Here is a 25,868-nt window from a genome sequence, read left to right as displayed (position 1 = left end):
TCCTAAGAACTTTGTGTAGTAAGTTAAGCTGCTGATTGTGCAGAGCTGAGAGAGCCCACTGCATGTGACAGTGCATGAGCAGAGAAAGGTTGCTCTGGTAGGTTGAGAGTGGGACAACAGTTTAGGACAGGGTAGGTGTTCAACCTGTAAAATCAGATAATCTGATGTTGGTCGGATAGAGAAGAAAGACTGTGGAGGTAAGACCGTCGCCTTGGGAAAAATAGGTAAGCAAGTTGATGATTTTGGCAGGAAAGCCAGCTGCAAAGTAGAATGGTAGCAAAAAGAAAAAACTTTATTGAAACACCCAAACCAGAGCAGATTCAGAACTCAATTAGACTTTCTTTTTCGTATGGTTTCTGTTCTTAGTTTCAGCCAAATTTGGCTGTAGTCAGGCTATTCTTATTGTATGTTCATCCAACCAGTGTCAGAAAGTTTTGTGTTATTTCCAGTTTTGTAGATCAGAAGACTGTGAAAATATGTAAGAACCTAAGCTACCAAGCTTCTCCAGATTCCTTTTTTTCCTTATTTTTTGACAGTATTGTAATAGCATTATGGAATGTTGTCTTTTCTGTGGGGTACAGGCATTGCTTATATATCATATGTACTGACTAGTCAATTCAATAAATGCTTTGACCCAACTAATAAAAGGTGATATTTTTGTTCTAAATATATTGTTTTGATTTCACAGGTGCCTGCATAAATATCACCAACAGCCAGTGCCAAATCCTGCCATATAACTACACCACTGTAACTTCAGTTCTTTCCATTGTCAAAAGTATTGAAATGGAAAAGTTCCTGAAGTTCTTCAGTTATCTCAGTCGTCTCAGCTGCTATCAACACATCATGCTGTTTGGCTGTAGCCTTGCTCTTCCTGAATGCATCAGTGACGGTGATGACAGGTATTTGGGAATGAAAATCAGTCAATGGCTAGAGCCAATTGTGGTAAAATACTCTCTGTCTAATCAGACAAGGGAAGATCCAAACTAAGCCTATGACCTTCTCATTGCAAAACTCCTGTCTGTCAAAGCTATTCACAACATTTCTGCCATGATAAGCCAACTACAATAGAGTTCTCTTAGAAAAAACATTGCCGCTGTATGGAATAAAACTGTGGTATCGGAGCAGTCAGGGTGATTTTCTTAAAGAGGCCTGTCCAAAATTCTTGTACCTCATTTTTCCAATCTGGATGTGCCAAAATGGAATGCTTTGTAACAACATAAGTGCATTGGATATTTATAGTATTGGCATAAGGTGTGGTGGCTGTTAGTTAAATTAAACTTCAAATTTTTATAGTCTTTTCCTTCAGAAAAGTTGATATTTTAAATATATTTTATGGTATTAGTTTAGCAGGATGGATTCAAAGTGACACAAACTGTTTTGGAAGCTTAAGAAGCATGTCTTGTTTTTGGCATTTATATAATTAAATAGCACTAGTATTATATGTATGCAGTTTTTTCATTGAGTTTGATTTGAGAAAGGATCAGTGAATTTAATGGTGCTAAAATCAAAATAAAAGGAAAAGTGGAATTTTTTTTTTAAATATGTACACAATCTCTGTTGTTTCTGGATGGGGAAAGAAAAAGGGTAGAGTTCTTTCTCCTAGTTTTCATTTCTCCTTATTTCCACTTTCTCCACTGTGAAATTCAGTGGAAGAGAATATGGCAATTGAATGAGTGATTAAATTAACAGAAGAAGAACCAGGAAGCTGAAAGCTGTGCGGTTGACAAGGGATAGGATGCTTTTGAAAAAAGTTCTATGTGGTGAGGTAAACTGGTCTAAAATACAGGTGCTAATGAAAGATACAGTCCTGCCATTTCCATTGTACCAGAATGATTCCTGGATTGGCCAGTTAAGCTCACTAAACTGGCAGAAAATTAACCCAGGAAAAAAGCGTACAGATGATTATATGTAAAGGATTAGGATGGAGGTCAGGCAGCATGGGTAATGGTGGAACAAGGCTGACCATTAGACTGGCTGAGCTGTTTAATCCGAATACATCTGTGTGTGTATCTTTGTTAGATTACTGAAAACTATATTCAATTAACCCTGTTTAACTCAGTGCATGATTAATTACAGCTCCCCCATTCCAATTGAGTATTACAATTGTTGCAGTTAAAGAACTGGTAACATACAGCCTTAAGCTACCTGCTGTCTCTAGAAATCATAGAACAAAATGAGAAAAGTGGGTTCAGGTAATAAACTGATGCATTTAAGCATTCAACAACAGAAGAGGCCATTTCTGTGTTGCTTCACTTATTCCCTTGTTTGGAATTTGACTTTCACAAGCCTTTTGAGAGTGAGCGGTGTGTGTCGAAAGTGCAAAGCTCATAAATCAATCAAATAAATAGAGTTGTGAAAGGGTAAGATATTTACCTTTCTTTTTCTGTTTGTTTTCTAAAGACATCTTTATTGGAGGGCTTACATTATGACAGCTGCCTTGCTAATTTAAAAAGAATAGAAGTTAAACTAAAGTTTAGAGCATGGAGGTTTTTGCTCTGGCTTTTGGTGGCAATCAAAATACTTTGATATTCAAGAGTCAGGGTTTTTCTTTGTGTGTGTCGTTATTGTTGTTTTTTAGTTTTTTTTTTTTGTTGTTGTTGTTGGTTTTTGTTTGTTTGTTTGTTCTTCCCTAGCAGCAACCTTCTCCCATTAATTTTTAACGTCAAAGCTGGAACGGGATTTCCTCTGTTCTTATTTTAAAATATTGGTCGTGGAAACTCTTCTGGCCCCTGCAGGCTGATTGGGAAGAAAGTCCAATATGAGACACTAAAAGATGCAGAATTATGTTAGAATCTGATTTCACATTAAGGAATCATATGTCTCCAGAGTGTCTCATGGGTGACACTGAAATGTAGGCTGAGTGGCAACCACAGGAAGAACCATAAGGGTGGATTCACAAAGTGCTGGTTGTTAAATCTGGTTTACTAAACCTGAGCTGTCCTAGTTTAACTTCTGCTCTCTTCTATAAAGAGAATACTTTTTTTCTGTAGGCAACTGAGTGATATCTGTGATTACAGTTTTTCTTGTAGCACCCGATTATTGCAGGCAAACAGATGTATTTCAAAGCCAAGAATAATGATTTGAAGAAGCATTATATCTGCATAAAGAAGTTACCGCCTTCCCTTCCCCTCCTCCCTCAATAACTCGTCTCAGTGAGATCTTGTCCTGGTTTGAACGCAACAGATCTGGAGAAAGCTCTTTGTTGGTATGAAGAGCTCTTGGTATCACAGGGGGAAGTTACATGGTGTGTGTTGAGTGCAGATATGGAAGAGACAGACCTGTTCTAGGTCTGCTGAATAGCAGGGGGAATGTGGGAGGTAGAAACATACTGAAGGAGAAGCAGAAGAGCCGCTGTGGACAGACAGTGATGATAATGAATGGGAATATGTCCATATGCTGTAGCCCTTTTATTGGGACTATGCTTTTTTTTAACATACAGTATCAAAAATATACACTAGTGTGGAGAAAAATTGTTACTGATGTAGTCACTAGTACCTCCAGTCAATTACAGCTGTTTCATTCTAATTGCCAGTGCATCTCTGATCATAATTTTTCATCTATTGATATTTATTTGTTTTATAGTGCAATTGTTTCAAATTTATGTAAAGCATAATTTGACAAATGCTGCTAACACTGGAGAAGAAATGAAACTCATGTGATGCTCAGATGTCTATTCTTAGGTATTGTTGAGGGAGTCTGTGTTGGCAGCTGCAGCCATGGGAGCAATAATTATAACAATGTGTTAAAAGAAGCAACAAGAAGGAAAGCTACAAACACTAATCTTTGGCACCCAGTGTGCTGTCATTACATAGCTTTGCTCTGATATTTAAACTTATGTCTGTTTCACATTTATCTTTCATGTGTTTATAAACATTGTATTCATTAATGCTTGAAGGAGTTTAAGTTTCTAGGCAGAGAGCATTCTCAGTGTTTGTGTAACACACAATGTAGTTAGGTACTGGGATTGCTGAAAACTACCACGATATTGTTGCTCTCGAAAATTGTTCATAGAACCATAGAATGGTTAGAGTTGGAAGGGACCTTAAAGATCATCAAGTTCCAACCTCCCTGCCATGGGCAGGGACACCTCCCATTAGACCAGGTTGCTCAAAGCCCCATCCAGCCTGGTCTTGAACACCTCCAGGGATGGGGCAGCCACAGCTTCTCTGGGCAACCTGTTCCAGTGCTTCACCACCCTCACAGGAAAGAATTTCTTTGTGGTATCTGATCCATTGGGAGACACTAAGAGTGGGCCAAAGGTCAGTTACTGCAACATCGTGGATGTTTATTTGTAGCAACTCACTTGTACTTGATTCTGTAGGTCCCTATGGACTTCAGATATTGCATTTCAAAAAGGAAAAAAAAAGTCTGAAAAAAGTTAGTGTGCAGTATTTTCTGATTTTTGAAAGAAAAAAAGGCTGTATTTTAAAACCAAAATTAATGTAAAATTTAAATATTCAAAATCAATAGAGAAGTTCATAGCGGGTCAGCCTATAACTGCATATTGCAGACAAACTCATTGAATGATGCTTTCTAATATTTCTTGCACTGTCTGAATACTCATGTGTCATCCAAAAACTTGGTAAAATAGGCAAACTGTGTAAAATCCTGAAGGCCTAGGTACATGGCTTATTTTGGACTTTTTATCATGGGAATAAATTTGAAGGTTATGGATTTTCATAATACCTCTTTGCTGTCATACTGTCTCCTAAAGCAGAAACAAATAGCTTGAGTACTTCCGCTAATCCTCTGTGTAGAAGTGTATTCCAGAAAGCCGAGGAAATGTCTTCCAGTGATGGATCCTGAGAGTCTCAGATCTTTGGACGTCAAACTTAATTAAAGCTCTGCCTAGAAAATAGTATTAGGGCAATGCAAATTAAAGTGTAACATGCTCTCAAAGTAAAATTCTGATGGACCTTGCGTTTCTCCATCTGTTTACTCACTATGCTTTTTTTCATGTCAGACGTCTTTGAAAATAAAGTTGTGAAGTGATTGGTCTTCAGTTGGGGCTCAGAGTTTCCATCTGAGATCAGGGCTTTTTGTGCTGGAAGCTGTACAAACACGCACTGAGGGGCACCCTGCTGCCTCTCAAAGTTTATAGCCCAGCTGAACAAAACAACTAAAGGATAGGAAGAGAAAATAACAGTGTCACATTAACAGCCAGGGAAGCCAAGACTGAGCAAGAAATTTGCAGTAGAGCAGGGAACTGAACCTGTAACACTTATTTCCTGTGTCTTTAAGCATAACGTTATTTTTCCTCTTGCTTAAAGTCTGTAAATTCAGTTGACTCATTATGATTTATTCACTTTAGATGTGATCTAATACCTAAGAATGTAAGAGGAAAAAACTCTCCACTGTGATTCGACTTTTTACTTTTTTGCTTTTTATTTTCTCTCAGGTTCATCCTAAAGGAGAAAATAGTGTAATGAAGGGAAAATGCTTTCTCTGATTTTCAGGCTCGTTCTTACAAAAGAGTTTGTCATGGAAGGTCTACATGTAACAACTATTTTTGTTGTTGCTGCAATACCTACGCTACAGACAACAGTAGCCAGATAAAGACTTGTAGAAAGTCAAAGAGGTCAGAATAGGGCTATATGGTCTGTTGGGGATGGGGAACATTAACTAGTGAAAATTAGGTTAATAGAGAAAAGGTTCTAAGAAGCTGTGAATAGTTTGAATACAGTCAAATATCCTTTGAAGAGCTTCTCTGTTATGACTCATAGCGGCAAATCCAATTTTGTGGTATTTTTCTTGTACTTTGGCTTCATCTATTTTCTCTAATTTATAAAAAGGAAGAAAATAAAATGTCTCATTAAGGACACAATCTAGGATGAAATATTAGGTCCAAAAGACAAATCCAGAAATACGTGTGATGTCTTTTATTGTAAGCCGAAAACAGTTTAAAACAACTTTGGGGTGAGGTACAAGAAGGAGAGGAAGAAAACTTCTTTCAAGTCCTCTTAGAATATGGAAGTGAATCAAACTTCATAGGGTCAGGGATCTGTCTGTCGTGTTTTGTATAACCTATGAATGAGGTCAGTAATGTGGCTATTTTATTTCCCTTTTCCTGCTTTTCTTTTTTCCTGCTAAGCTTATCCATGTTCTTTGTTTCTCCTGCTTAAAGTGAAATTAATTTTTATTTGATTTTCTTTTATCACAGTGCACACTTAGACTTTAAAATAACAAGACATTATATAAAAACTATCTTGTAGAGTTAATTGAGGCTTTTGAAATGCTTAGGAGAAAAAGTTGACTGAGTCACATAGATCTTGTTTACATAGCTAACGAGAATTTTTATTTTAAGACTTTGAAGAGGAAGCTATCAGCATACATTTAAGTCAGTGTCTATTATGCAAAGTCCATAATGGGTTTAATTGTGTATGAATGATGTATGAATATGTATGAGTTTGGATAGGCAGTCCTTCACTGATATGTTTCAGTCTTGTTTTAATCTACCTAATTTTGGTAACAAAAGCACGTAAATATGGCAAGAGAAAATAGCAGCTGCTAGGAACTCTGCGTAAGCAGTCTGATAGGTAGCCTGTGACTGCTGTGCTATCTTTTTATAATGCACCTGTGAGGAGATGCCAAATTATAGTTGCACAGACAGCTTTGCCATTCTGCAGCTTTTAAGATGTTGTGAAGTTACGGTTTCAGGCTCCTTTTTGAAGTAACTGTGTTAAGAAACCCTCTTGGAAGCACATTTAGAATCCCCTGTCATAATCCTGTCTGGGATGGTTTTGTTAGAATAGGTGCTACCTGTTTAAAAAGTTAAGCCACAGCATTGGTGACAATCACTTATGAGTCCTCTGCGGAAGAAGGTGGAATGATTTTCTCCTGTCCCCATTACCTTGTCTTTTTATGCTCTTCTCATGACTGAATCCAGTGTATTTCTTGCCATGACCCAAGCACATGGGGTGGAGGCTGCTTTCAGATACTTATAAAGTGGTTAGCAGTTGTTTCCTGAGTTTCTGGTATGGCTTTTTACACCCTGTGGGAGTTGCTTCATCCTTTTAATGTGCATTCTTTTTGATGGTGCCTCTTTAGACCAAGCAAGTTAACATGACTCGAAGAGGCTATTCCAGCTTGAGTTTTGGCAATGGTGGTCCAATCAATTCTATTCATAGGCCTTGAAAGAGAAGATTATTAACTTAAACTTTTTAATCACGAATAAAGCAGAAGTGATGTTCAGTGGATCAAATGAAGTGAAGCATCTGGAGCACAAGTCTTAAGAGGAGCAGCTGAGGGATCTGGGGTTGTTCAGCCTGGAGAAAAGGAGGTTGAGGGGAAACCTTATTGCTCTCTACAGCTGCCTGAAAGGAGGTTGTAGAGAGGTGGGGATCAGTCTCTTCTCCCAAGTCACAAGTGATAGGACAAGAGGAAATGGCCTCAAGTTGCATCAGAGGAGGTTTAGTTTGGATATCAGGAAAAATTTCTGCACTGAAAGGGTTGTCAAGGATTGGAACAGGCTGCCAGGGAAGTGGTGGAGTCACCATTGGTGGAGTCACTTAAAAGACACGTAGGTGTGGTGCTGAGGGACATGGCTTAGTGGTAAATTGGCAGTGTTAGGTTAATGGTTGGACTTGATGATCTTAAAGGTATTTTACAAGCTAAATAATTCTATGATTTTAAGTGCTTTGTATCTAGAATGTTTGAAATCACGTGTTTTAAATATTGCCATGTTTCCACTTTGAGCCCTTGAGAATCCAACAGACTGGTTATGTACAAGAAAACATACTGTTGTAAAATCTGTCTTTGAACACACAACCGAGTCATAACCCAGCCTTCAGTTTTTGAATTTAGTTGTGGTTCATTTAAGCACATTTGAAGCACATTGACTCGAACCACACAACCTCGGAGATCCAGCTAATGAAAAACACGTATAGTCAAATCCTGTCAAAAGTGAACACAAAAATTAGAGAGGAGGAGGGAGTGATAAGTTGTGAATGCCTCCCCACACAAATAGTGTGCTCCATCTGCCACTGGTACTCATTTTTGAGGCTTTCATTGATTTAACGGTTCCTGTAATGGAAATTGATGTAATTCTTACTGTTTAGCAGAAAAACTGAGGAACACACACGGTGTGTGAAGGCCCAGAATAGCAGAACAAATGAATACTTTTTTCTTTCATTGTGCCCTTTGTGCCAGTCAATATGCCTTCCGACAGCTGTAATTTCACCAATGGCTATAATAATAGTAATTGCATGATCTAATTCTTTCAGAAGTAAAATGTTGAGGATAGAGTTGCTAATGGCAGATAGTCAACATCTGAGAAACATTTAGTAAAGTGTTTCCTGCACAATGTAAGCACTTAGTTTCAGCTTCAGTCTGCCCTCAAATTGATAATGCGCTAACTCAAGGTGTAATAGAACTGATTTATAGCAACAAGTGAGTGAAGTGGTTGGCAGGTGTAACGCACAGGGTAGAAATTCAAAGTAGTAAAATTATCTGCTTAAGATATCTGTAAAATAGCACTAAACAGTTCCTGTGTACTTTTGGAAGTACAGATGTCATAAGCAAGGTCATGATTGAAACCATGTTTCAGTGAATGTGCTGAACATACCTGAATTCTTTTACTACGTAAAAGGACAGTGAATCAAATCAGAGATAATCAAGCAGAAGATTGAGTAAGTAATAAATGGGTACATAAGGACAAAGAAAATCTACAGTATGCAGATTCAGAAAGCGATGGAGTATTTGCATGGAGAAAGAAATGAGAAGAAAACAAATCCTCAAACCCCAGGTCCCACTCCGAAGAAAGATAACTGTTCAAGAAACAAAATTTTATTTCTGCTGTCCTATGACTCGAACATGTTCTTCATGAGATGCAAGTAAGACGTTGAGTTAATGAACAGCTGGTTTACATCTGACTTCAAAGAAAGGAATGCTCACATATTTCTGAAAGGTTGGTGTTGACCATCTTGCCAAGAAAGAAATGAAGAAACTTGAAGAAATAACATTCAAAAAGAAACATTTGTGAAGATATATTTTTCTTCTCAATGCAGCCTGTATTACTCATGAATAATTTCATACTTCATGAATTATTTTATTAGCATTGTGTTACTTATAAGGCAGAAAAAAATGTGCTAATGAGAATATTACACTTTACATTGTCCCTCAGACCTTGAAGTCAACATGTCACATTCATCACCTTAGAAGCCATTACTACTTGGTCCCCAGCTGAGACAGTATAAAGGTGACAAATATAAAGTTTGTTTTTGCAATGAGTGCTAGGGAAAGTGTAGGTAATGATGTGGCAAATGTCTATATCTAAAGTTGATTAACATGTTTTCTTAGAGGACCCTTTCTCCAGAGGTCTATAATTTTGGAAAAAAAGCACCATTTCAAGTTTTTTATGCCTAATATCTGTTCTGGGCAAAAACAGAAATAAAAGTGGGTTGCTTGTGAAAAAACATTCCTGTAATCAGTGAGAGTTCCTAGTATCTCCAAGTATTCAAGCAATGGAACTTGAAGTTTGGCAGGGAGGTTGCTCTAATGAGTGGTAAGCTCTTTATCATGGCTGTTGGAAGCTAGGAGGATAAGGGAAGTAGAAGAGAAAATGTGTTTACTTAAGGGGAACTTCTATTTATAAAGTTTATGTACCTATGGATACAAGAAGTTATTCCCCAGATTTTGTCTTGCATGTCTCTGAAAAATCATAGAGTCTCTGAAAGCTTCTGTATCAATGTCATGGCTGAGGTAGTGTGGATGGGCCTGAGGGACTCCCCATGTCACTGACCCTCCCAATAGCCAGGGGTAGCACTGGAACTGAGGTACAGGTCCTACATAAAAAAGGCCTGACAGTAAGTCTCTTGATGCCAAACTCTTTTACAGTAATGTGCCAGTAGATGGCAGATGCAGTGTAGGGGAAGGACAAACCAGGGACAATATGTAGAGAAGTCAGGACAGAAAAATTACATGCTGGAGCGTATGTTCCCCCCCCTATTCAGAGAACTGTCCTTTCCCTGCCCAGAAATAAAGGCTATTTACAATTACTCGTATGTATAGTTTGTAAATAAGTCAATATACAGAAGGAAGAGATTGCTTAAGAAATTAATTAAAAAATTAAAAGCTAGAAAAGTAATATAGAGAGAGGCAATGGCATGCTGCATTGGCCAGAATGATGTCTGTGGTCTAGTGGGTGTGAAGCCAGCTTTTGCCATAACAGGCAGCATCAAAATTGCATGCAGTGTTTCACCCTCTCCACTGATCTGATGTGCTCACCATTAAAACTTTTCCAAATCACAGAAGAATCTTCTTTTGAAGTGTATGTTGGGGGGAGTTACAGATAAACCAGAGTTAAAAGGTTATCAAGCAGAGAAACATTTTTGAGAACAATCTGGGCATGGGAATGTCCCTTTGAAAACATATTTCATTGCTGCTCAGGGGAGTTAAGAGAAAGGAAGGAGCAAAAAAGAAAATCAGGAAGACTGGTTATTTTGTGAATGCATATTTTACTGATTGATTGCCTCCAGCCCTGTTGTCCTAATGATTTGCTGTGTGTTGTATCTATTATAAGCTGTGGTTTCTGATTTCTAAGTTAGTATATTATCTAGGAGTCACAGGTCATCCTCCTGCACATGCAATATATTATTACTTACAAATAAATACTAACCATTTAAGTAGTTGAAATCATTGTTTAAAACAAATCATAAAATGAATATGGCTTTTTGTTAATGTTTTTTTGACAATTTAATATATCTACTAGAAAAATATACCTTATTTTTCCAAAATGAGATTGATTTCATTTAATAAATTGCAGTAATTGTAGGACAGGAGCTTTCAATAAAACCTTGCATTTTCACAAATGTTGCAGGAGGATTAACACTGGTAGGAAACTATCAGACTTGTGCACCTGGACTCAAAACCAGAAAGGTGTGGATGAGGGAAGTTTTTATCTTTCTATAGCAAAACTCCTGTAGTAGGTATAAGTACACTGTTTTCTGCAGAAGTTAATAAAAAAAAGGGGTTTGGGTTGAATAGTGGTTAAAGGATTATTCAAGAATTCATAAGCTTTTCAGCTCACGCTTAGCCTCTTTTAGTGACCAGCTTATTAACAAATAACTTTTAATCCACCTGCAGTTAAAAAGTAATGAGAGTTCAGTGAGTGAGACATACTAAGCTTTCCTAAGTTTGTCTCTCCTGTGAGCAGTTGTTGTCACCCTGGTGGAGACCGTAGTGGTAAGTACCGTACTACTCCCAGACTGAGCAGGACAGGCAAATTAGAATCATGGGATCACACAGGTGGGAAGGGACCTCTGGAGCTCTTCTAATCCACCCGCTTAGCTCAGATCAGGGCCAGCTTTAAAGATGAATGAGGTTGCTCAGGGCCATTTCCAGTTGAATTTTGAGTATCTCTAAGGATGGAGTTTCCACAGCCTCTCTGGAGAACATGTTTCAGACCACTGTTTCATGGCAGATTTTAAGTTGATATAATTTGGTAGCGCTGCTGGAGGAATCAGTCTTACCCTGTTTCGCTGCTTGTTATTCCCCAGCTCAGCAGTGCCCTTTCCATGTTCTGGCAGGAGTATTTGTTCAGTTCCAGGACTGGATTGGATCAGGACATATTGGACATCAGGCATATTGGATCAGAAAACTGATCTGAATTAAATTGGGAGTGACTGATCTTGATTCATTGTGTAACAGCATAAAGTGTCATGCTGGCACAAGGAGGGAGGGAAGAGAGGTGGGGAGAGGTTCAGAAGCCGAGCTGAGGAGGGGTAGGACAGCTTCTTTCTTTTGATGACATCTGCTCCTGCCAGCTTGAAGTCTTTGTGAAACAACTTTAATGTGAGGAAGCAGCATGATAACGGCTTAACAATGAACTCGACGGAGAGGAGCCTGGAGTGTAAATGAGTGATAGATGCTTCTGTGGTTCTTTAGGATTCCTGATAAGGTGCAGCTCGAAAAGTTTTAATCTAGACTGATTCTTGAGGTCTTCCTTTCGGCGGTGCTCTGAAGTGCACAGGGAAGCATGAGTTCTGGAAAGCTACATGAAATTAAGGGTACCTATCATGGTGATCGGTGGAAACGGGAGGCTGTCCTTAAGGTACAGCGGTGTTTTGGGTGCCTTTATTATCCTGGTCATACAAATAGTTAGAACAGCTGCGCAGTATGTGATTTACTCACTGTTATTCCAGAATTTGTGTAGCAGTGCTGTGGTTGAAATAGCATTGTGTGATTCAGAGGACTTCCATTTCACTAGGACAGCTTGGGTTTGCCAAGTGTGAATTTTGTTTGCCAACATCAAAAGATCTTGTAACCTGGATTCTCAGGCATATTAGGAGCTTCATTTTTGCAAGAGGCATTTCTATAGGGTAAACGAAATCTACAGCATGTTCAGCATTTGCAGACAAATATCAGGCGAGAATTTTCAGAAATTTGACTTAATTTAGGAGAAGTTTTGGGCAAATAATACAAGATTGTAAAAGTAGCTCATAATTGTAGCAGCATTCTTAATAATATTTATTTAAAGTTATTCCTGGCTGAACTATAGCTTTAATGAATTCATTTACTGCATCTCTTCCATTTTCACTGTCATGTTTGAATCAAGTGATGGGATCAGTAAGAGAACTCTGGATAGGATGGATGCTTTAGTCAGGACAGTTCCCCTCAGCTGATTATGGTCATAAAAAAACCCCACATTAAATCATTTTGCTAGCTTTTTTTGTGGTAATAATTTCAATGCTGTATTCTGCTGTACAGGGTATACGTGAGGTGGTTTTGATTCTTATGGTGTTGTAAGCTCAGGTGTGACATATGGTGCTGTCATATCCAGAAAGGGACTGAAGGATCAGAGTGGATTTCTGGATTTCTGTTTTTTGCTGATTCCAGATAGAAATCACTCCTTTTTTTTTAGTCAAAATAATATATCTGGGCTTTTTCTACAAAATAAATTATTACACTGATGAAAAATTCTAACCTGCATTGTAGACACTGCATGTGTCCGTCCGTATGGATATCAGCTGACTTTGGCCGCATTGTCTGAAAAGCGTTGCTAGGCCTGGAAGAGATGTTAAATTCAACAGCAGCTGCTGCTTCCTTTATTCATTTCTGGGTGGATAAGAGGAGTCTTTTTAATCTAATGGTATCTTTGGATTTGTTCCCGGTTCCACTTTCACTGGAATCAGGAATTTATATTTCCTTCCTCTGACTGAGCAGCCTTCAGAGTTCTGTGTGAGCTCTTTGTTAAGGATGGTACTCTTGGATATCAGTGATCTGTTCTAAGACTTTTACAAGTGTAACTCTTTAGCTGTCTCTTTTCTGTTGCTACCAGATACGGCAACTATTAAGAAAAAGTTAACTGGACCTGTAATCTTTAGAGGAAAAAAAAATAAGGCATCTATGTGGACCCACAGAACAGATTCCAGTCCAATTTTTTCATATTATTTAGTTTAGAAACTTTTGTTTTCTCGTAGCCTATATACAGATTGCATGCTCTTCCATGCTGCAGGCAATCCATTCAGGACCTCCATCTTTTTCATTCTCATTGTATAAACCAGGCTTTTTTCAGTCTCTTGGGAAGGGCATTCCTCTTGTGGCTCATCTGTAATTGCCAGCCTCATGACAGCAGATAAAATATTTGTGAGTGTATGAGTGAGAATGGGCTTTCTGCACTAGCTGTAAATCCTTATACTCAGTCCCTGCAGGCAGATGAGTGGGCATCTACCAGCACTTCAGCCAATTAATACTAGGCATAAATCTCATGTAAGCAACTGGAGCCATTCTTCAATCCCCCACCTCGGGGGAACTGAGCTGCTGCTGCCTTTTGCCAGGATCACCTCTGAGGCCTTTTTTCTCCATTAAAATGTTAGGTGTTTCTCAGGCACCCTATGTAGTCCTTTTACCTGTTAATTATGCATCTTTGTACCTGTACACAGGAACCTGCTTCATGAGAACAGTACATGCATTTGAGCTAATAATGAGGTGGGAAATCAGAAACATCTGTGCAGCTAGCTCTGCATTCACTACTACAAATTGTTGCACGGAGTTGAGGCTCCTTCCCTAAATGTTGCTATATGGATTCAATATAATTTTGTCAAGTGAAATAACCACCAAAATCTGAAATAATCTTGCTTCTTTTCAGATTTTATTACTATGTAAAGAAGCAAATTTCAGTTTTAAACCCATCTCTGGAGACAAAATAGAAAAGAAAATGCACTCTTTCCAAATGATTTCCAAGATAAAGATGAAAACTGAGCAATGAAAGATGAAAATACGTTATTTTCTCCATTATGTGAAACTGAAACCTTAAACAGCCCATTTATTTACATGAATCAAAAAGTAGTATTGAGATTTTGATGAACTTGCCTCATATAGCTCTATTCAGTGGCTTTGAATACGCTGCTCTGCATGTTGGAGTGCTGTGAGAGGGTATAGAGAAAGATTTCACAAGAACTGTCACTCTAAAAAACTGTAAAGCTGGGTGTGGGTGTTTGCTCTACTGTAGAAACTTCCTTCTGTGACATTTATATTCTGTGGAAGTCTTCATTGTTAGAAAATCCCAAAAAATTTAATGACAATTAGAACTAACAATGACTGGTGTGTCAGCTTGTCACTTCAACTTGTAATGACTCCAGGACTGTAGAAACACAAAGGACAATCTCAGTTTTCTTCTTCCTGTAATTTTTGCATTTTTCCTGGGTTTTTCAGTTTGTCCCCACCACCTTCCCCTCCTGCCCCTCTGTCTTTCACAATTTTATTACCTGTTCCTTTATTTTGCCTCAGATCTATCATCGTTCTTAGCCTATATGAATGATACAGTGGATTACACCACAGTGGTCTGTAGCCAGGCTGCAGTATGATTAATATTTCCTTTGGTAGCCATGCCAGTTTAAACTTTCACTTAAATAGATTTGGCTGAAAACGGAAAAAAAGCCCAGCAAAATACCCTACAGTTGTTTTTAACTTGGCTCAATACCTGAATACAACTTACTGTATGGCCACAGAAACAGTTATCCTGGAACAGCTGAAGGGATGGAGTTGGGGAAAGAGGAGTGATGGGGACCAGCAGTAGCTGAACATGTTCATCAGTCTGCTGTCAGTCAGGGTGTCTGCTGAACCGCAAATGTGACCTTTAGCCAGGACAGGTCCAGCCAACAACTGTGTTCTAAGAGTGATCTTCGTGCTGTATTTGCAGCTCTGGTTACACCAACATCATTTATAACCTCTTGCAAGTCATTTACCCTCTATTGTTTGAATCCATAAAATTGCAATAATGAATTTCTCAGTAGGGCGTGGCTGTGGCAGTGCTTTTACCAGGGGAGATACTAATGTGAAGACACAAAGAAACGCCGCAGAAAATAACGAGCACTAGATATATGAGCATTAGCTATATTGTAGAATTTACCAGGTTGCATGGAGAGTACCTGCAGGATGGTTAGTTGTATATTTTATCTAATGCTTTTGTCAGCTTTAGCAATTTCTACCTCTCCCTCTCCTAACGGCTTATTTCTGCTTTGTCTGTATCCGTGTGGCACAGCCAATGCAATTGTCAGATGAGAAAAAAGAATACTTTTTTTTTTTTGATCACATTACTTTTCAGCAGAATCAGTTACTTGACCTGGCTTTTCTGTAGAGCCTGCAAACAGCTGTTAGTGCAAAACTGAAAGCAACACAGACATTTAGGAGCAAGAACTGCATATGCTGCTGCCGCTTCCAGAAAAGACATACCAAGAGCTATTGCCTCAGTGGCCGCTGAGTTACCTTGAGTTACTTTGAACAACTCTTCCTTAGAAAATCTGTTAAATTCTGCAGCAAGAAGAAAGTAATTGCCTAAAAGATCTTCCCTCTCCTTACTGCTTCTTGTTGCATACTTCTTTGATAATTTCTAGTACTTGTAACAACCACTTAAGTGACTTACAGAGCCTCTGATGAGCCTTGTGCATGGTAATGTGATTGCAAAGAAGAGAAGTCAGTATTACAGAAGCAATAATTTCTGAAAAGAATTAATCTAAAAATGTAAACGTCTCTAAGTGAGATCAATGTAGGATTATAATCAGGCAATTTGAATTCCAATTTAAATGAACTCTAGGTGATTGGCATGAAGAGGAAGTCAGATCATCTCTGTCAGGCAGTGTGCACCCTCTATGGAAGCTTAAAATCAGTTAACGTAATAGTTTCAGAGCATATATTGTATTGTAGGTATCTGCTTCAATGAATATTCGACATAAAACTCTTAGCTTCTCTAAAGATACCTTCTGCAAATTAAAAAAACCTTATTTATTCTCTTTATCATTAATATACTTTGTAATAAATTATAAAGAACACTTTTATTTCTTTTGATGCCAAACGATTCTTAATGTTGATATTTCTATGCAGCTGATATAACTGAAGTACGAGCTTTTAAGTATGGGGAGACCAACCACAGAGTTAAAAATATGCCACATATCTGGTCTTTCATCAAACTCCATCTTCAGCAAGAGTTTTTTCCATGAATATCCTGAAGAGCAGAATCGCACCCTAATTTGTTATAACCCGCTTCTGTGCCTACCACTGGCGCCAAATAAATTATGGTAAGATTGCCATAGACCTGCCAGTTTATTTTTAAAATGATTAGTCTCTAAGTAGCTGTAAATAAGACTAATCAAGATGGAGATTTTTAATCATCTTTTAATCCTTCAGTAGGTTAAGACTTATGTCCATACTAAACTTGATCATTATCCAGAAATATTTAATTTATGGAGCACACATGACTGAACATTGAAACTGGGCCAAATATTGCAGTAATTGCTGGATAATCCTACGTTTTCTGGTTTGTCAGAGCTTCTCTAGAGACTGCAAATTCTGCTTGGCTTATTTAATCACTATGCAGTTGTCTTGGAGAAGCCTAGCAATTTCTAAATTATTTTTGTGCTATGTATATATCCAAACATTTACATTGCACCATAATATTCAAATGGTGGATGGCATAAGCTAAACAAAGGAGGTGAACTCTTTATATTGGTGATTTTCTCATATAGATGTAGACAATTCAATATGAGATGAATCTTCTGAAAAAAAAAAAAAATTACTCATCTCCTAACATTTGTAGAAGCTTTTTACTATCATGTATAAATATAATTGTGCAGAGTTATATTTTAATATAACTTTTAAATATTTTTATTTGTAAAAATTGTTGAAAGACCTTTGGAAACAATAACCCATATATTGAACTTTGCTATAGTTCAATATAGTATTTGAAGAAATGAGCATACACTTAAGTGATGGCTATATGTCAGGCTACAGCTGCAGTGTGGTACTTTGGAAGTTAATGATTTAGGTGTGGGTGAAGGAGAACATGGATCATACTGAATACTTCACACTTGTATAAAACTTCATCTGAGAGGCTTCAAGAACTGTTTGTAGGTTTTTTTTTTTTGTTTGTTTGTTTGTTTGTTTTTTTTTTTTTTCAAATAGCAGTCACATTTGTACAAATCCTAAAAGCAGTATAAATTTGGTTAGCCATGGAAAACTCAAGTACATCTCAGTCACAGACTTGTTAAATTCAACTAATATCCCTGCTTTTACTTCTTTGGGGAGGAAAAAAAAAAGTCAACAGAATATACTGCCTTCAAATTACTATTTGTGATGATCAGGTATGCTCCATTGGACCAGTGGGAGCCATTTACAGTTAATGAGGTAGAATCCCTGTTTATGTTTCTTTTCACTGTAATGTAATTTTGTAGTGTATTGTGTGTTTTCCTAAAAAATAAACAAAATGTTAACTCTAAGCATATCAATCTGAATAAATTAAATGGCTCGCATCCACAAATAGATCAAATCAACACTCCATGCTAGTTATGTGGCATCTTATTTCCTACAGATCTCTTGGAACTCATTCTCCTTCCATAGTAAGTAGCAGCTTTTCTTTTGGCATTTTCTGTATTAAGGAGCCTCTGTTAAACCAGTGGGTCTGCTCATATGAATACCTCTACCCACATGTGATTACGCTATTATAAAGTTTTAGAAGTAGTTGATTAGTTAAAAAAAAAAGCTAAAAAATGTCCAAAACCCTAAATGAAAGCAACTGGAGACAATCACTTGTCTTGACAAATCCCCTTTGTTTAGGGAGTTTCTCAGGCTCCAGTCAGGAGCAGTGATGTCTACTGCAGAGCTGTTGCTGTGCCCTTTCTTTCTCTCCATATCAAATAGGTCCTGTGAAAACCAGAAGAGTATTTTAGAACATCTTTATCTGAAGAGCCATTGCAAGTCAGATAACAGACTTTTAATTTGCCAGTACAATGTGCAGAATTATTAAGTGGCAGCTCTTCCTGTCGTCAGGAGGGACCATTTGTTCTTGGTTTTGTACACAGCCAGATATGTGCTTTATGGTGCTGAAATCTTCCACCTTTCGACACATCCCAATCTGGTGGTGAAAAGTACTATTTTAGAATCTATCTGTTTCTTTCCACAACAAGTAAGCAAGCTGCCAACTAGGAAGCTGCAAGAGGCAATTTTAGAGATAAAGGTCCTTGGCTTGTTTCTGAGATAACTTCAGTACTGCAGCATGTAAAGTGCATTGTGTAAAAGTCCTTAGCATTACCTGGAGAATATATCTCTAAAGATATCTTTTTGAAGCAGTGGTTCCAACTAGAACATGTAACGAACTCGGTAACAGCACTGGCAGCACATTCCTCTTGTTAGGTACTAAGCAGAGAAAGGCAACCATACTGACTTCAGAATACATACGCAAGGGAATATTTTTCTTTACACCAATTACTTCATGTTACCGCTAGTAGTCAGGCAGCTCTGGCAGCTTTTTATTCCTTGCTTGTGGGGTTTGCTGCCGTATCACACAGTTGCTAATAGTACTGTGTTTTTCTCTATTACTGTAAAATGAAACACTAAGTAAGGGAGCTGTTGGGTGCTGTGGGCTTTTTCAGTTCAAGCTGCTTGTGCCTAAACATGGGAGTTCTAGCCACATTTTTGGGGTGGGCGGGTGCAACCATGAGACAGACACAAAGAGAAAGATGGTATGATCTAAGTGGGGTACTAGGAATTTTCTGTGGCATTATGAATGAAGCAAAATTACATTTGCTAAATCCCAAAAGGTTCTGCAGTCATTTAGGTATAAACTGCAAAAGGTTGTGTTGAAAATTTAACCAGTGTAGGGGTACAGGATAAAACATGTTAAATGTGGTCTGTGGGATCTAAATGTGGCCTCAATGTGAAGACACAAAATGAAGTGCAGGCTGACAATGATCCTCAAGATGCAAACCTGAGTGACAGATTGACTTACTTCTTGAAATAGCCCTTCGTTTCTCCTCAAACACTAAGGAGACTCTGTATCCTTACAGAAAAGAATATGGTAAGGATTCAGAGTCATGCATTTATACTTTTGCAATAAATTAGCTATTTCAAATATGACAACTTTCATTAATGACTAGACTTACTATAATCTACTTTAAGTGAAATGATATTTGGAAGCGTCTGTGCATGTGTATGTGTGTTTGTGTTTTTATATGTACTTATTTCTGAAACTTCAAACAAAATATCAGAATACTGGATTGTTCTTGGCTAGGCAACTTATTTTCTTTTGGGTAACTACTTCTGTAATAGTTCTTCAAGTTGTTTCCAAAGTCTGGTAAATCAAGAATTTGTAGTTTACCCAACATTATGAAAAATTTTAGTATATTCAGTTCAACTTCTTATTTTGTGTTAGTTTGTGATATTTCTTTCAGTTTTGTTTTCATTTTCTATGTGAATTTCCCTCAACAGACCAAATTTAAATAGCTCAAACAGTAAATAATTTCATTTTACTGAAACTGTTCATTGTTATCATGATATTCCTTGCCTCTTCAGTGGAGCGGAAGTACATTGATTACGTAGTCGGGGCTTTACCTAGTTATGTCTTGAAAACATGCAAGGATGGAGACTACACAACCTCTTTGGGTAACCTGTTTCACTCCCCAATCGGTCAGTATTCAGCCTGCATCTTTACAGTGGGTTCTTTCTTCCAAAGTGCAGGACTCACCCTTGTTAAATTTCTTAAAGTTCCTCTTGGTCCATTCTTCCAGCCTGTCTAGGTCCCTCTGAATGGCAGCTCTACCATCAAGTACATTGATTACTTCCCACAGTTTGGTGTTATCTGCAAACTTGACAAGAGCACACTTGGTCACCTCTTCCAGGTCCTTGATAAAGATGCCAAACAGGACAGATCCCAGTATTACGTGTCTAGTTATTTTATCATAACAGGCAATCAGGCTGGGCAGCCATGATTTACCCTTGATAAATCTATGCTGACTGCTCCAGATGATCATATTCCTGTGCCCAGAAATCTGTTCAAGGAGGACTCGCTCTGTGATTTTCCTCAGGACTAAATCCAGCTGATCAGTAACTTGAAGTTACCCCGCTTGACCTTTTTGGCCTTTTTTTGAAGATGGGTGCAACTTTTACCTTTTTCTAGTTGTGAACAACCTCCCCTGATGTCCTTTCAGAGATGACAGAGATAGGCCTTGCAAGAGCACTGGACAGTTTGCTCAGCACCCATAGATGCAGCCTCTTGGGTCCCATGGACTTGTGCGGGTGAAGTTCTCTCAAGCATTTCTGAATGTGTCAGCTGTTTCTGTAAGAGCGCCGTACTTAACAATTACAGGTATTTCTAGCTCTCTCTACGTGTTGTTCCTTCCATTGAGAGTCGGTTGACATTTTCCACTTTAAGCACTTTTGTTTCCTTTCAAAATACTGTGCCAAATCACCTCCCAGGTCAATGTAATGTTTGTTTAGCTGAAATTCACTTCAATTACATCACTTTCTCTGTGGAATCTTTTTGGAATTTAACAGTCATGAATCACGTATGGTATTGGTGTAGGCAGCTCGTGATTATGATAAATGATATAATTGTTTAAGTACAAGTAACTCTCTGATTATCTTTATTTACAGTGCTGTTGATGATCTCAGCAGATGACCCTGAAGTTATAGACGGTTAAGACAGTGGAGACTGTATTTGTAAATTAGATAAGAAAATGAATAAAAAGCAAGGCATGCCTTCCCAGTCTTGGGGTTCACCAAGTTCTTGGTGTTCTTGGTGTTGCAATATTTTGTAGTAAAGCAAAGCCAGCAATGCATAATAATGCTTTCAAAAAAAAAAAAAAAAAAAAGACATTTTACTTACAAGTCAAAGCCAGAGTTATATTTTTTCATTATATACTTAGGAATAAGTGCCCCAATTGTATTAAAAAAATACAATTCAAGACATGTTGATATTTATTGCATTTGATTTAACACTCAGTATGGTTTGACTACTCAGGGGAAATAGTGTAAGAGCTCATAATTGCTAAAAAGGGGTGATATAGTGCTCTCTACTGTGGGTTTCTACAGTTTGTGTCTGGTGGTTGTTGATCCTCTCCATGAGCAGTTTCAGCATAGTTAAGTTCTCATAAAGCTTACCCAGTCAAAAACATGAACAGTTTTCTGCCAAATTAATGATTTTTTTATAAGCTCATGACAGCGTTTGCCAAAGTCAGAGAGGGGCAGGTCTGCAGAGTTGTGGGGAAGGAGAGGATGAAGAGCAAGCTTTTTCCTGTGTGGTGTCACTACACCATTACACTGGTTCAACTGTTGATGAAATCTCGGCTTCAGCTTGCACAGAGTTGAACTTAGAAACTGTCGCAGGAGGAGAGTCAGAGATCACTCACATCTGCTCTGGTCATTAGTTTATTAAGTTTTAATCAGAAATTTTACGTATGTAAAATATTTAATAAGTAGAGATGGATTGGCCAGTCAATATTCTGCTATTTACTACACTTAAATTTAGGGTGGGATACAAAGATAACCATGTAAGCTTGCTTTCTGTATCTTAAAGGTTACATGCATGCAAAAAATGTCACTTACCAACCCACTGCTGTCTGGTGTCAGGTAAGGGATCTCTCAGCCTTGGGGGGTAACCTTGAGAGGTGTCCCTACTCAAGGGAAGGTCACCACTGCGCAGCCAGCTGCTATGGAGGGAGAGCTCAACTCCCCGGATGGCTGCAGATACGTATGGCGTAAAGTGTTTGATTTATAGTCAGATTTTCTGCTGTGTTAATGCAGTTTTGGCTGCTTCTCAGCCCAGTCTCCAGCTGAACCGTTTATTGGGGGTTTGGTGCTGAGTTCTCACTGATAGCCTTACGCAACAACATTAACTTCGTTTAGGCATACTTGCTGAGCATCTGGTTGTACCAAAGTTCAGTTAGTTCAAATAGCAGGAGTGCATCCGTCCCACTGTTTTGAGCTTGATTTCGGCTTAAATTCAGCCTGAAAGCCACAGCTGATGTCACCTTAATAGAATAATGAAGATTTGGCACCTTTTTGGTTTAGCTCTGTAGAATGTAACATTCTTCAAAAGTGTTTATTATTACTTTTTTCTCTTTTTAATATGTTTTTACAATCTAGTAGAGTAATATTCCTTTGCATTTTTGTTCTCTGTCTCTTTTCTCCAGCCGAGGCCTCTTACCCTGCAGGACGTTTTGTGAGGCAGCAAAAGAAGGCTGTGAACCAGTCCTGGGTATGGTAAATGCTTCTTGGCCGGAATTCCTGAAGTGCTCTCAATTCCAAAACAAAACTGAAAATGACACCACGACAAGGGTATGCTTCTCACCACACCAAGAAAAAGGCAGGCAGTGTATGTTTCCATTCTTAACTGTTACATTATGTTCATGAGTAATAATTTATTTTTTTAATGTGTAGGGAAAACTCTGGAATGAAATTATTATTTCTTGTTCTGTTACTATGTTCCTTTATGTCACTGTGATAAAGTCTGGTTGTCAGTTGGTTGTAGTTTTGCTGTGCTTTAATTGTTTAAGCTGAATTTTTTTCAGACTTCTATGGATTTGAGGCTTTTTTGTTTTGCATCAAAAAATCTGAGCTGTTTCAAGGAAAGAAGGTAGGAGAAAAGTAATATGCCCTTTAGAAATGTTTTGCTGACTTTTTCTTTGCTAAGCTCTAGTAAATACAGGATTGTCATTTGGGCAGGAACCAAATTTCAGGTGTATCTTCTTCTTCCTTGCTGTAAAATGAGCCCAGAACTGATCGAGAGGTAAACTTTTCAAAAATTGTGGTATATATACATCCACTCATAGAATCATAGAAACTTTTTAGGTTGGAAAAGACTTGAGGTGGGGCCTCACCAATGCTGAGTACAGGGGACAATCACGATCACTGCCCTAGTCCTGCTGGCCACACTATTTCTGATATAGGCCAGGACACTACTAGCCTTCTTGGCCACCTGAGTGCACCGCTGGCTCATATTCAGCCAGGTGTCAACCAACAGCCTCAGGTTCTTTTCTGCCAGACAGCTTTCCAGCCACTCTCTAAGGCATTACCATCTCCTCAGAGCTGCTGCTCTGTTCTCTAGATCCAAATCTGGGTAAGATCAGACCTGAGAGGAACAAGCCTGACTCTTTTTTCTCATTGACCCCGTTGCTGGAGTTCTCTTGCCGGTGTCTGAGACTTTACTGTTGATATGCATCATCCCGTGAGCCTTAGTGACAGAGGCTTGTACGGTCCCTCTGTGGGTTCTGACTTTGTTAATGACTTCTGGGTGGCAATAAACAAGAAGAAATGATATGATGAAAATTGTTTTTCAATTTTGTTTAAAAAACCTAAGAACTTATACACTCAAAACTACCTTAAAAGATCAGTGAGGTTATATAGTGTATCTTTGAATGTTAGATAATGCTACAATTAAGATTGTTTGTATATCCTGGGTTATCTCCTTTTGCTTTCTGAATATGCGTAGTGATATAGCCTTAAATTATTAGATCAAGTCTTTTTACCAGTTGGATTCTCTCCATCTGTTAGGGCATGTTTTGAGGCATCATGAAGTAAAGGGTGCTGTTGCCCATACCTACCTTCACCTGTGGGAACATTTGTAATGGCTGAGGTGGGGAAATACACAAAGAGGAGTTGTGTCTCGTTGAAGGCAGTTGAATGCTTTCCAGGAGCACTGAACAGTATCTACAAGTCTTTTTTAGAGTTCCTATGGGGTTTTGGGCAAGTTGCTGTATTGAAAGTCACTGGGAGCTGGGTTTTAACCATACAACGTATGCTAAAAAGTTAGGTCTAATGGATCTCTCCAAATAAACAAGTAATTATAAAATGCATAATTTTTTTCCATGCCTCAACTACTCTTTGTAAAATGAGAATAAAACTGCCCTTGTAGTTCACAAGGATATTGTAACCATATGTGTGTTGATGCCTTTGGCATCATAGTAATAAACATAATTGGAATTAGGAGTACAATAATTTTGTCTTTGTGGCAGGTTCAAATAATAAATAAGGTAAGAGTCTGTAGCATAAATGCATAGGGAGGGTGAAGGGTTGTACATTGAACAATGAGAGTAAGTAGCAATGAGCAGTGAGTGACCAGCATATCATTAATTGAGCATGCTCCTCCTGGGCACAGAATGAGGTAGAATTCTAAAACCAGAGACCTGGGTTTCATGCACGTGTGGTACACAGACTGAATGGCAGGTATGATACAAATATGCCTATTAAATTTTGACAAACTATAGCTGGCCAAAATGTTCAAAAGCCCCACCAAATCCAGATAGCTGAACTTTTAGATCAAGCCAGAAGAGATTGCTGCCTTCTGAAACTTTCAAGTTGCAGAATATCTTCTGGCTAAAATCATGTATTTAATACTGCTAGAGAATAAGTTTATTAGAATAGTGCCTGGTTGATGATTCTTCTGTAATCTGTATGGCAGGATTTGCATCTGTATGGTAGTGAACTGCATAAATTACATAGAAGTACACAGTGGAAGCTTGCCATTTCGCACTAGGGGAAGATATCTAGAGCCACTTGTGAGATTCACTGCCCCTTTCTGGAAGACTGTGGAGATCCAGGCTGCTTATTGGAAGTTTTGACATCCTGTATATAAAACAAAAGGCATTTTTAATTCATTTTTTCATGAACTACTGTGCATGATGCTTGGATATGAGTAGTTTTCATGTACAGTGATAGACCATAGAGGTATTTTGACTTTTCTTATTGAAAAGAACAGTTCCAATGTGATTCCTCCATGACTGAAAAGGGTCCAGGTTCACTAGGCTGTTTCTCCTACAGAAATAAATTATGCTGTAGTTGAATATTTCTTTCTGAAATTTGTATATTTGAAAGAATTTACTTCTCTGAACACATTAGAACCAAACAGCAGGAGTTGATTCACTGTTCCAATCCCTTTTTACTCAGCGGTCAGCCCAAAGCACTCTTCACGCTTTTCGCAGGGCTCAGTTCCTGGAAATTCCAAGAGCGTGTCCTTGGCATATGGCTGCTTATGTCTCAACTTCATGGTTTCTTTTGGGGACTAGTGCCTCCAGGTTACGTGCAGCGAAACCCTCCCTGCCCACATATGCCTTGCATATAATTTGTTTTGTGTGATGATGTAATTCTCTTTTGGGGCTTTAATTATTTCTTGTATTTATCAAAAAAGTGTGGCTGCTCCACCTGCTTGTTTTAGCACAGTATCACCCAATCCAAAACAAATTTTTCTCTTCTTTATTTTTTTTTCTGATTGTGACTAAATAGGCATTATCCTCCACATTTTATGAATTGAAAATTATCACTCCTCCAAAAAATTCTTGAACCTCATATACTTTTCCAATCTCTGTTGGACAATGTGTGCTTGACTGATCTAGTTAGAATCCAGAGCGTTTATCCTGGGGACAATTACCAGCTTTCCTGAAAAATGTTTACTAGAATTGGGATTATCTAGGGATTATCTAGTGGATATATACTTGTTCATGTGTCACTGCTGATATTTATCTCTTTGTCTAGATTTTTTCTCTGTAGGCTTTGCAAATTGAGTGCACATTACCACTATGGAGAAACTATTATGACATACATTCCTGATGTGAGCGTAGATGTACTGAATGTACTGGAAAATCTGAGCCATGTGCTGTTGTAGT

The 25,868-nt window shown here is 38.2% G+C and overlaps 1 protein-coding gene across 1 annotated transcript in view; it reads left to right on the top strand.

The window, feature by feature from the left end:
• Positions 1-25,868, top strand: part of CORIN (corin, serine peptidase) — a 134,692-nt gene that overhangs the window by 52,691 nt on the left and 56,133 nt on the right. Inside the window, exons 4-5 of the mRNA XM_074154492.1 lie at positions 689-899; positions 22,401-22,582. Coding sequence (XP_074010593.1) covers positions 689-899; positions 22,401-22,582 — 393 coding nt within the window. The remainder of the gene's footprint in view (positions 1-688; positions 900-22,400; positions 22,583-25,868) is intronic.

This window comes from Numenius arquata, chromosome 10 (assembly GCF_964106895.1).
Source record: "Numenius arquata chromosome 10, bNumArq3.hap1.1, whole genome shotgun sequence".
Lineage (NCBI taxonomy): Eukaryota > Metazoa > Chordata > Aves > Charadriiformes > Scolopacidae > Numenius > Numenius arquata.
The sequence above is the reverse complement of the archived record's forward strand: the minus strand, read 5'-3'. Positions and strand labels throughout refer to the sequence as shown.